Raw genomic sequence first — 12,689 nt, forward strand, 5'->3', positions numbered from 1 at the left:
ACCTAAGCTGTTTATACAATTTTTTTATCATAATTTCTATGATAAAGTATATTTAAGTTACAATAATCCATATAACTTGAATTAACATACGGAAAAAAAAAATAATATAAAATAAAAACAATTGCTCTAGAACTTCTCTTGATCTTCAAGTGGTTCTTCATAAATTTGCACCTAAAAATTTTAGGAGAAAAATGAATGTGCATTTCCATGTCCAACAATAAGGTGTCTTGCATCCAAAAGAGTTCAAAATTTTAGGTCAATACGATACAATCCCATGTCAAAATATAATAATTCATTTACATTATATTACATTAAATAAAACTCAACCATCCAAAATTAAATTAATCTAGGTTTTCACAATTTTTTTTTTATACAATCACATATATCATATCAAATATTTTTTATTTTTTTATAAAACAAATAAATGATTTTATTCTCTAATAATACATGCAAACATTCCATTAATGTCATTCAATTAATTGATACAAATTCATCTTCTAGATGCAAATGTTTACACGCAATCAAAACAATACATCATCAAAGGATATGCATCTGTACTCAAATACTTTTCTCATTTGAAGTCTTTGTAGGATAAATTTATCTTTCACGCCAAAGGTCTCACTTGCTTTTTAATTCACCCTTTGAAGTTATTTCATTTCTTTTTTTTCCATCTTTCGGGGTTTCTTTTTTCTCATTTTTAATTCATTCAACCATTTTTTTCCTTACACACAATCGTGGATGCAAAATGAATACGGCAATATAATATACTACCATTATTCAATCCCAACTAAAATAATAAAATTTAATAATATAAAAAGAACATTTTAAACATGTAACACCCAAACTTTTTCATAATTTATACATAGAATAAACTTGAAATTTTACAATTTAAACTATCACTATTTCGTTTTCTGTAAATAATTTTCATTGTTTGAACACTAGTGTATATCTAAATAATAGTCCTAAATTTCAATTTCATCTTTCAAAGAGAATCCAAATAATTCCAAAATTTCATACAAATATCTCCCTTTAATTCATATAAACTATGTCATCAACTATTAATTACTACATTTTTCTCTAACATTTCATCCACTAAAATCAATACCAAAAATTCATATATACATCAAAAAAGATTAACAAAATATCACATAAGTGGATCTAGTTTTTAACATCTACAAAAAAGAAAAATATTAAATGAAAATTTTGAGAATGAATTACCTTTACCAAAATGCAAAAATCCAATGCTTGGATTCAAAATCCCACTCCATAACGATGTTCCCCATGTAAAATCGAATGGAATATTCTTCTAAAGTTTCATGCGAAATGAACCGCGTTTAGCTTTACCAGATGACCAGCAGCAGGCAAACAATAGCATTGCAACAACAGAGAAGTCATGGAGAAAGAAAATGCAAGAAAATTGAACCAAGATATGGAATGCAGATGCTGCAATTTTAGCAGAGCTTCATGAGCATTTTCACACTCTAAAATAAGCAAATCCTTTATACAAATGTAAGTACACCATACAAGCAATCTATTTATTGTCTTTTCAAATGCTCCATATATATATAGGCACACAAAATCTAGATTATTTTTAGTACGAAGTACACAGGTACATGCATGCATATACTAGTGCATATTCTTAATTATATTCTATTTGATAGTCAATAATGAGTATCTCATCATATTTTGGTAGGGTTTTAAATAGAGTGTTGTAGGAATGGAATAGTTTTTATATGTTCAATTCAATTAAATATTCTATCTTAGGATGGCTGCAGGCAAGTTCCGTGCCATGACGGCTTAGGTTGCATAATTCAAAAACATAATTCTTAGTAGTGTTAGCATGGCTAGATTAGGTTGGCAATTTTAGTCCAAAAACAAAGTTGAAGATAACAAATTTGTGAAGCAAAGCAAGGTAAGCATGTAATTTGAAGCATTTGTTAAGTAATGACAAATAAAAAAGCAGAATTATGATTTATGAAGGAGTGTAAAGGTGTTTAAAGATGTTTGAAAGCTCAAATTTAGCAACACTGAGTCCACTTAAAAAGATGAGAAAAATAGGAGTAAATGTTGAAGCAGCAAATGATAGTAGAGTAGTAATTACACATACCTTTAAGCAGATGGAAATGGAAGATAACTTTTTAATGGCATTGATAAGTTAGAAATCAGCAGATAATTCAAACATTATGCCTAATACCCCAAGGATCAGTTGGAATCATTGTATGGCACACCTCAGTTGGTCTTCTCTAGGCACTTGGGATAGTTTAGCTGCTTCTGTTGGTTTTACCTACCTTCTACATGGTCAAGTTTTGTAGAACTCAGTGGAGTAGAGAGTCTATATAATGCATTTCATCCATTTGTGGAGTCAAAGATTATAGACGAATGCAAACTTTCTAGCCTTGCCTCTCTAGTAATCAAATTTTGCAAAGCACATATGAGGTTGTTTTTCCACCCGAACCTATGAAAGCAACAAAGCTTTTAATAGCTGGGTCAGTTCGAAAATTCTGAAGGGTGATTTTATAGGAAACCGCAAGTCCACGAGAAATGAATTAGTTTCAATATGTGTTTCCCTAGCAATATTGATGCAGTGAACAATGTATGGGAACAAAATAGCACATACATTTAAAATGCAAAAGAGGTGTCTTAACATTTGTATGCATGCAAGTGATGGTAGATATCACAATCAATGGTTGCACAAACCGTGGATCCAAGAAATTGTTATCAACCTTCACAATCTTGTAAATTGTTTCCACCGCAAGATCTCCCTTGTAAATATTCCTTGATATAAAAATTACAGAAACTAAATTAGTAAGGCCACAATAATATATTCTAATATTTGCAGCCACAAAAAGATAAGCAAGATGTCATGGACAACATTTTAATTACCATGAGTTTAATGAAAGAAATAAATATGTATGATAAACATGCCTACTATCAAACAAATCAGCCAAGGAGAAAGCCCATCCAGAGTAGCCAAATGAAGTGGGTTAGAAAAGTTAGAAATTTGTTAGAAGAAGAAACTGGTTATTTCCACATGCTCTCAAACTTGGGAGACTGGTACCTATCTTCCTCTCGATAGAATTAACTGCAGAAGCATCATGGCTGTTGATATATTCAAATTCTGCACTCTTTAAAGACTCACAAGTAGACAAGGTCTCATACAAAGAAATTGAACCCAAAAAACATAATTCAAATGCCAGTTTCCTGAAAAACTCTGTAACAAAATAACAAGATCCTTTCTTAGGACTAAATAAATTCATCTCTCCTATTTAGTATTATGACATCTTAATAAAAAATGAGAGAAATATTCCCACATTAAGGCTGTTGAAAACAAGCACTGATTAAATCAATCGCCAAATTCACATTTAAGGCAAAATAAGAAAAAGAAAAACACACTTATTTTATATTCTGTAGCTCTGAACTTATTAAACCCCATGGCCCCCCATCATACTATTTCTTAGAAAAACCACAAAAACAATAAGTCAAAAACAAACAGTTTTGTTAGCACCCTAAACAATCCTATCCCGCCATCCTTACATAAACTAGGAGGGTTTTTCTTTTTCTGTATCTGAAACATGTCTATTGATTAAAAATGACGGACATCCTTGCACAACATGCAAATCTAACCAAAATCCTAATGTAGTGGATAACAGTAGTATAGCTGGCTCCACCATTGTGCATTAGTGCTTCTTTTTTCCCCCTTCTTTTGTGGTCAATTTGAATATTAATTCATGGGCATAGTTTACATAAGAGGAATCCTGGTGGGAACCTTTTGGTCATTTTTATTCCCTACAGAGTAAGTCACCAAGCCACAATAGAAAATTGAGTTTCAGGTCAACAGACCAAGCTCAATCAAAGCAAAATAAAAATGCAGTCGCATTTTAAGACTGCCCACAACCTCATTGAACCCAACCTCATAATATAACTCATTATTGTAGGCACCACAACTCCTCAGCAAGAAATTATTCACACATATTTTTTGATGGGATGGATGATCATTAGTGGGAAAAGGAAGCAATAATAACATAACAAATTAATCAAAGAATTCTTGAACAAAACACAAGCTGCCTAAAATACAAATGCCACATGACCAAGTCAATATACAATTCCCAGGCAAGATACCACTTTTTACTTATAAACCATAGTGCAAACCCCACATACATTTTTACTTATTTATTTACAAAAACTTCATAGACAAAATCTTCACAAACCAAACCTTGGTAATCCAAAGGAAAGTGAGAGAAAAAAAAAAAGCTCTTTATAGACAAGTTATTTATTTACTTATTTCCAAAAACCTCATAGTTAAGGTTTTCACAAATCAAACCTTGGTAACCCAAAGAATAGTAAAAGCTCTTCAATTTGTGAGCTAGACAACTATATTAGCCATGTTTTTATTTAAAAATTAACAAAATAAAATAAGAATTAAAAAAACTGACCTATTTTAATGTAATGTCCTCACTCTGACCCTTTCTTATGAAACCAGAAATCAAAAAAATGAGTTGAGGCAAATTGATGTCCATGTCATAAAGAGAGTGCTCAGAGACATAAATGTAACAGCCCCAAAAACATGATATTCAATAGAAAATAAATAAATAAGAATTTGTTGCCACATAACTCCACTTATTCTTATTTCAAATCAGTATCTATAATGTCATTTTGTTCAAATACAAGCTATTATAAATGAACACTTCTCAAATCAATCTTTCAACTAAAAAAAATTAAGTTCAAATACAAAAAAACTTAAATTCCATTTTGTTCTTCAAAGGGAAGAGATGATTTAAAAAATCAGTATCTATAATGTCATTCTTTTATGAAAGAAATAATTCTAAGAATCAAATGTCCCTTGATTAGGCTTTACGATATCCCAAAAAAAGCATTCAAATACAATTCCATTTTGTTCTTTAAAGGGAAGAGATGATTTAAAAAATCAGTATCTATAATGTCATTCTTTTATGAAAGAAAGAATTCTAAAATTCAAATGTCCCTTGATTAGGCTTTATGATATCCGACAAAAAGCACTCATACAAGGGACAAAATGCTCCATATTGAGGAAAAAGAAAAAAAAAAGGTAACAACGAAACTCATCACTATATGTAACTCTTAATCTTATCAAATTCTGCATAATACATCATATCACTTCCTGCAAAAACAACATCAATTGGAAGCCCAAAAAAACAACTCCTGTTAGCACTCCAAATAAACTTATCCACCATGCAATCAAACTCGGATCATTGAGAGTAATAGACCAAGCTGCAGATGTTAATACCCAAATCACTAATAAAGGGTTCATTATGAAATACAGGGTTTGCATAGGAATTTGTTGGGATAGATGATCATCAGTTCCCTGATATTTCTCAACAATTGTTGTTAACCTCCTCCCGACTTTCTATAAAAGGAGGGTTCTACTGTGTCAAATGTGCCTGAAAGTAACAATGTAGCCTATCTATGACACCAATTTATTTAGAGGAAACTGTAAAAGTACACAGAAATAAAACTCAGGCATTGCCCAAATATCCCAAAATTTTTTAACAAATCACAAACACATAACCAAAAATATTAATTTCTGTACAAATGACCAACAAATCAAAGAACATTTGTCACTAACAACGAGTTCAAACAGATTGTAATTAGATAGCTGCCAATGAAGACAAAACCCAATATCAGAAATAAAACTCAGACATTGCCCAAATATCTCAAAAACATTTAACAAATCACAAACACATAACTTGAAATTTTTAATTTTTTTAGAAATTACAGACAAATCAAAGAACATTTGTCACCAACCATCATGAACCCTTTCCTTGCGTCAAGCCCGATCCATTCCTGAAAAATCCTAAAGCATGCCCAAAAAATTACTATAGAAAATCCTATCGTCCTCACCCATCGTCGAGAAACCCTAACAGAAAAATTCTACCGTCTTCGTCTATCATCTTTATTTTAATATGGAATAAGATCGTCGTACAAAACCCTAAAAACCGCCTTCACCCATCATCCTCAAACACAAAAAAACCTAATGCCTGTACTCTTCATTCAACACCCATCAAAAAGCAGAACAATAAAAAAAACACACACACTCTTTAGTTTTTATAGTCGATCGTTGGGCTTTACAATTTCAGCCCAATCGGAGCCCAAAGCCCCCGTAGTAGTGAGCCAGATAATCAGGCCAGGACCACCACGCGCCCCACGCCACCCTGTGTGTGAGGAAAAAATATTCTTGGAAAATTGATGATGACGTGTATGCGAAGATTCCAAGAAGCCTCCATGTTTCTTGGAAAATATTCTCTGCTTCCCGATTTTGTTCCTCGCCATCAAAGATTCTTCGCATACAGATTCTTGTAATTTTCATGTTTTAGAAGATCCTGCCTTTCAGCTTTTTTCTGAGCCCTTCCAAGAAACGACTTCTTTGACCCTAGGATTGCACCAGTGAGGGCCTCCACAGCCTTCTTAGCCTCATCTGGCAACTCAAAGTACACAAAACCAAACCCTCTGGATTTCCCATTGCCATCCTTCATGATAACATCAGTGCCAACTTTTCCAAACTCAGAGAGCTTACCTCGAATTGTATCCTCTGTCAAATCTTCACCCAGATTATTCACTTACACATTTGGACACATATAATTTTTCCCTTCAAGACATTTTCTGCAAGTTTGGCAATATACTCTCTTGCAAGGTGGTGGAAGAAAGCTGCTGCTATTAATGCTTGATAAGTTGCTTGACGGGAAAAAATTATATGTGTCTAAATTTGTCAAGAAAGGTGAGAGGAAAGACGTTTCTGCGGAAACAAGGTCATGATACAAGAAATTTGTCAAGAAAAGTGAGAGGATGTGATAGGTTGAGAGTTTAGGATGATAGGCTCTTTAAGGATTTTAAAGGATGAAAGATGATGGAGTTTGTCAAGAAAAGTGAGAGGATGATAGGTTCTTTTAAGGATTTAAAGGATGAAAGATGATGGACTGGGGAGTTGGACTTGATATCGAGCATAATCCTTATTTAATATTTTTATAATATCTATATTATTTTATTATCAATAATTTTTTTAAATTTTAAATAAAAATATCAAATTATAATTATATTATATACTTTTTTTTAAGTATATATTAGTTTTTTCTGTTTTTTTATTGTTATCGTGAAATTTTGTATTTAAATTTTTGTATAAATATATATATATATATATAAAATGTAAATAAATTTTGAATCTTACAACCCAAAAAACTGTAGTCCAACCTAATCAACTCGAGTTGAACCCAAATTTAGAAAAATAAGGTTAGATTGAAATTAAATTAAGTAACTCAAATTAGAGATCAAATTGGGTTGAATTTGAGTTAACTTCTTTTTATTCGGATTAGACAAACTTGATTAGTTATCAACTTAACCAATCTACCTAAATTGAATAAAAGGATCACATAAAAAAATAACTTCTATCAAAAACATTTTTAACAAACAAGATTTTAACAATGTTACCATAAACAATTTCTTTATACATTAAATTATTTTTAAAATTAAATTTAAAATGAAAATATTATATATATATATATATATATTCATCTTAATATTTAGAGGGTATTTGTTTTTTTGGCTTTTTGCTGAAAACAATTTGTTTTCAGAATTTAAGTTGTTTGTTTTTCTACTTTTTCATGACTTATTATAAATTTTTTATTAAATAGAAAAAGTCAAAATATTCTAAATAGAAAAAATAACATATTGATTTTTCTTTATTTTTTAATACTTGATAGAAATAAAATATTACAAAAACAAACAACCTAATATTTAACAATATTAAACATTGAAATTATATTTAGAATTAAGTAAAAAAAACAAACACTACTTTAATCATTCTATTACCAATTGCAAACCAAATAAAAAATTAAATTTCTTATTTTTAAAATTAATATAAATTAATTTTTAACATAAAATTCAAGATTAAGACAAACAATTTTTATCTTTATTCAATTTAAGATAGTACTCAAAATTTTTATTTCTTAATTATAAATAGTAAAAGTGGTTACATATCAAATAATAGTTTGAAAAATAAAATAACTATAACAAATTTCCATCATGGGCCATAGGTGTACTATCTTATCATAATTTTGTCTGATGGGTAAGCGACAACTTGAAATCTATAGACTTTTCAACATTAGCGCCATAGGGCCATAGCCCACATGCAAATGAGACAATTCAAGGATAAACATAGGTCATGGAACATATTTGGGGGTTGTACAGTGAGATGGACGTGTACATACCATCAAATGTACAAGTCATTATCTTTCATTTAAGATAATTATGGGATTTTATTTTATTTTCTTCCACAATGCAGCTTTCTTTGTGCTGCGACGACTCGGGACTTCTACTTGATTTTCTAATGTTACACAAAGATTTTACTCAAGTAGAAGTAGATAATAACTTCTTTTATTAGATATGTCCGCCTCCAAATGGGTTTTTTGTCTTAGAGAAAGTAAATAACATTTTTGCCTCCCATTTTGCCACGAGGCTACAAACCCTTATTTATTGTAGAACTAGTACACAAGAAAAAAAAAAGAGCCTTTATTCCTTAGTAATTTTGTAGGCTCTTAGTTGAAATTGATTGGGTATTTAGGCTGTTTGTTTGGTGAAAAGAGCCCCCAGTGTTTCTCATATTCTGGGGATTTCCTGTTCTCATCAAACATGGCAAACACGTAAGTCTCGATAGGCCCTCCAGGCTTCTTTGGAGTCCCACCCTTGACATGCTGAATCAAATTGGAGTTGTAACTCTTTGCATTATCAACTGTGGTTGCCGTCCCACCGGCTGATGGCCAACCACTCTCTGAAATAACAACCTGCAAAGAACCGCCACCAGCCCTCTCAAGTGCCGAGTAAACAGCATCCAATATGGCATCAAAAAGATTTCTGTAACCAAGCTGTCCATCTTGCACCACAACTCCAGGAGCCTTGAAAAGAGCATAATCTAGGCGAATGTCCCGGGTGTTACCAATGTAACTGAAGTAAGGGTACAGGTTAACAAGCAGTGGGGCACGGTTGTTGACCAGGAAGCTGATGATGGGGTTGAGAAAGGACGTGACTTCAGGCTTGAAGGCGCCTTTTGATGGAGGGTAGGATGTTCCCAGAACCCGAGTGTCAATGGCAGTGGAAACTTTAATTTGGTTCCCCAGGCCAGCTGCGGAAATTGCATTGAAAATGTTTCTCATGGCAGGGAGAACAAATTGGGCAGTGGGGCCCGTAGGGCTTACTTCATTTCCAACCGCAACGTATCGGAATCTGACATTACCGTAGTTTTTAATATTGTTTTGAACCCATGAATTGGCATTGCCTTGGCTGGAAGCAATGTTTTGAAGAGCATCATTTGGGACACCTATCATGAGCTCAATGTTGGAGCCTCTAAGGGCTTGGAGAGCAGCTTGGTTAGGGTCGTAGAGTCTCATTCTTCGGATGCTGTACTGGTTATAGAGACCTACAACTTGCCCTGGCGGTGGCAAGTTGTCACCCTGCATTCCATAACACACTCCCGTTTGGGCACCTGCAATATTTGATAAAATTGTACAAAGTCATGAATCAGTAATAAAGCATATATACAAAACTTAATCAAAGTTCTCCCAACTTTTGGGAAAATGATTAATCGTACAAGACGAAAGGGTCGAGAGAAAGACCTGTTAAGTGTAGGCTAGCCATTAGCAGCCCAAAAACAAGCAGCAGTGTGGCCATTCTTGAAGAACTTTTAACAGTGGAATCAAACATAGCCATGATGGAGAAGAAAGAGAAAAATAAGAAGCTAGGTTGTATGCATTAACACTGAGATTTAGCTCCCTTTTATAGACAGTGGATGGACGCATGCACCCAGAATTTTAAGTGATGATAATGCTAGTCTTCACCTCGCAAGTCAAGCACTCCATGGAAATTTGAGAGAAGATTCCATAAATAAATAAATCCACCTCCCCAACCAGCTTGTACGTGCACTACTAAGTGCCATTCTGTCTGTTTTCTGAGACTTTTCTCCCCTTTGAAAAGTCCTACATTACATCCTCATATTGAAGGAAATTTCCTAAGTTAATCTCTAATCCCAATAAATCGAAGTTAATAATTCTCTATCCTCTGGATTTCACTTCTTTTAGGAAGGGGAAATGCAATTTTTAGTTAGGTCCATTGAATCCCAATTACTTTACAGCTTCTACTACGAACTTTAAGAGTATGTTTTATATAATGATTTTAAGAAGTGTTTTTAATTTTTCTAGTATTTAAAATTTTTTATTTTTTAAGTGTTAAAAATGATAAAAAATAATTTTTAAAATTACTGTTAAATGCACTCTTAAAATATGTTTGACAATAATTTTAAAAAATAATTTTAATTTTTTTTTAAAGTTATTAAAAATATTAAAAACACTTTTTAAAATCACAATAACTTAAAGATTGCAAATTTCAGGTCACATTAAATTCACCATCAAATGCACTGTGCTCAAATGTACAACAACTTAAGATACTTAAATGCAACTTCCAGGTCACATTAAATCGGGATTAATCTGAGTTTCTGACCCACTTTAAATAAAGGTAAATATAAAACACTAGGCTCCTTTTGGGCCGCACGAAAATATGAGACCCTTACATCATGTTTCATACGCGGATGTGAGGTAGTGGGATGAATAGTCAAATAACTTAATCCGAGATCTTTCTGGTTCTCATGTAAACACCTCCCTTTTGATGATTTTTCCCCATCCGAGTCCCACTCTCCGTCTATTCCAACTTAGACTAAACGGCACGACACGGCATGAAAAATAAAGGAATTAAAAAATTTACTCCTATTAATATTTTTAATGTCACAATTGTATATTCAATTTTTAAATTTTGAATATAAAATAATATATAATATATTATTTTTTAAAGCATTATAAATATAAAATTACCTAATAATAATAATACATAGAAATAATTTTTTAAAATGATGAAATACTTCTCATGTTTATAAATATATATTTTTTCATATTTTTATTTGAAGATTAACTCATTTTTAATATAAATATCATTGACTATTTTAAGTATTTACATTATATTTAAAAAAAAATATTTTTAGAAGAAAATATAAGAAGATTTTTATCAATATGAAACCAAAAAAAAATAAAGGATTAAATTTTTAAAATTAAATTTTTAATAATCATTTTAATTAAATAATCCTAATATATAATCATGGTATGAATTAGGGTAGCAAATAGCATCCCATCCTTGATTAAGGTTTTGAAAATTTTTCTTGAGGGATTTTTTTTTCATCTTTATTTTTATCTAATTATATATATAAATAATGAGTCCCACTTCCCTTCCGTTTTCTTATCCCTTTTCAAAAAGAAAAGAAAAAAAAAAGAGTAATATAAAAATAATACTTATTTAGTAAATCTTCAATATTATTAATAAAGAAAAGTAAGGCAGCAAAGACTTGAGCAACGAGGTTCCTAAATGCAAGTGTGGAGAGGGTGATGACCAAGACCAAAACATTAGCCACATAAAATGCCAATTGCCAAACCATATCATTGCCCCTATTTCAAACAAGATTATTGATATGCCTAAAACACAATGGACAATAAATTTGCACATGGGCAGCACAAGAAGTCACTATTCATGTGGAAATTCCCCTTGTCCACTCTTTAGCAAACAATGTGCGTTGATGGAAAACATTTTCCAGGCCGTTGGATTTGAGTGATGATATGTGGAAATTTGAAGCTTTAAGAAGTGGGTATCATAAATTTATCAAGTTACAATTGGTTCAATGACTTAGTCTATCTTGATAGGCTTGGAGAGGGACTTGACCCAACTGGCTGCACTTGGTGACGAGCGCAAATCATGGTGTGACAACTGTCAAATAAAACTCCAAAACCCAATTTGATTTTCGGGTAAGGATGATTTTATTAGAAAGTTCTTAAATATTGATATTGTGATGAGTAATAATAAAATTGGTTCTTTTCGATTATGGAGTGGAATAATTTAAATTAGAATGAAACATAAAAAAAAGATTTAAAAATGTGCCGAAGTTTTGTATTTTAAGTTTATGTTTCACAACTTTTTTTAAGAATAATTTTATTTTTTTATAATAAAAAAAACAATAAAATCATACTTTACAACTAGAAAATTATTATTTATTTTTGTTCTTAAAAATATAAAATATAATATTTTGAGGTATATTTTTAATTGTTTTTACTTATTTTTTAAGAATTATTTTTAAAGTAATTATATAAATTAAAAATAAAATATTAATTAAATATAAAAACATTTCCAAATTATATTTAAAAATATTAACAATAGGTTAAAAATATTCTATGATTGTAAATAAAATGTTATTTTATAAAATATTAAATAATAGTTTTTAAAACTTATTTTTAAAAATAATTATCAATGGTCTAAATCCTTTAAGTTGTTGTTGTCTGTACGACTACCTACCACCACAAAAAACTTGATATTAAAAATCAAAATAGCACTTAAGCGTGACTCTAAGACAAAAAATCAACTCTTGCAAGAAAGCTTAGTATAGAAGTCAAAAAATCTTATAGGTTCGTATCTTACTTATCATGTTAAATCCTGGGATAATCAATAATGAAATCATTCCCACTTTGTAAAATTAATATTTCACCATTTTTTTAACCTAAAAATTACCTATTTTGGACAAAAATATCCTTATCTTTTCTCATAAAAATAACTTTAAGGTATTTATGTTAAAATTG

The 12,689-nt window shown here is 31.0% G+C and overlaps 1 protein-coding gene and 1 long non-coding RNA gene across 2 annotated transcripts; both read right to left on the bottom strand.

The window, feature by feature from the left end:
- Positions 1 to 6,033, bottom strand: LOC117920095. Its single transcript, XR_004652189.1, has 3 exons — positions 5,782 to 6,033; positions 1,219 to 2,775; positions 1 to 171 (listed from the first exon to the last, which is right to left on the bottom strand). It is a non-coding gene; the product is annotated as an uncharacterized LOC117920095 (long non-coding RNA).
- A 2,354-nt stretch (positions 6,034 to 8,387) lies between these two features.
- Positions 8,388 to 9,770, bottom strand: LOC117920092 (glucan endo-1,3-beta-glucosidase, basic isoform-like). The gene is made up of 2 exons (XM_034837447.1): positions 9,639 to 9,770; positions 8,388 to 9,508 (listed from the first exon to the last, which is right to left on the bottom strand). Exons 1-2 carry the CDS (start codon positions 9,730 to 9,732, stop codon positions 8,565 to 8,567), a joined length of 1,038 nt encoding a protein of 345 aa, XP_034693338.1. The 5' UTR covers positions 9,733 to 9,770; the 3' UTR covers positions 8,388 to 8,564.
- Positions 9,771 to 12,689: the final 2,919 nt, after the last annotated feature.

Source organism: Vitis riparia, chromosome 8, assembly GCF_004353265.1.
Source record: "Vitis riparia cultivar Riparia Gloire de Montpellier isolate 1030 chromosome 8, EGFV_Vit.rip_1.0, whole genome shotgun sequence".
NCBI lineage: Eukaryota > Viridiplantae > Streptophyta > Magnoliopsida > Vitales > Vitaceae > Vitis > Vitis riparia.

Excerpts from the sequence above, each read along its gene's own strand:
- LOC117920092 (XM_034837447.1), bottom strand. The coding sequence starts at position 9,732 with ATGGCTATGTTTGATTCCACTGTTAAAAGTTCTTCAAGAATGGCCACA. Across the intron at positions 9,509-9,638 it reads GGCTAGCCTACACTTAACAG|GTGCCCAAACGGGAGTGTGT; the intron begins GTCTTTCTCTCG and ends CAAATATTGCAG.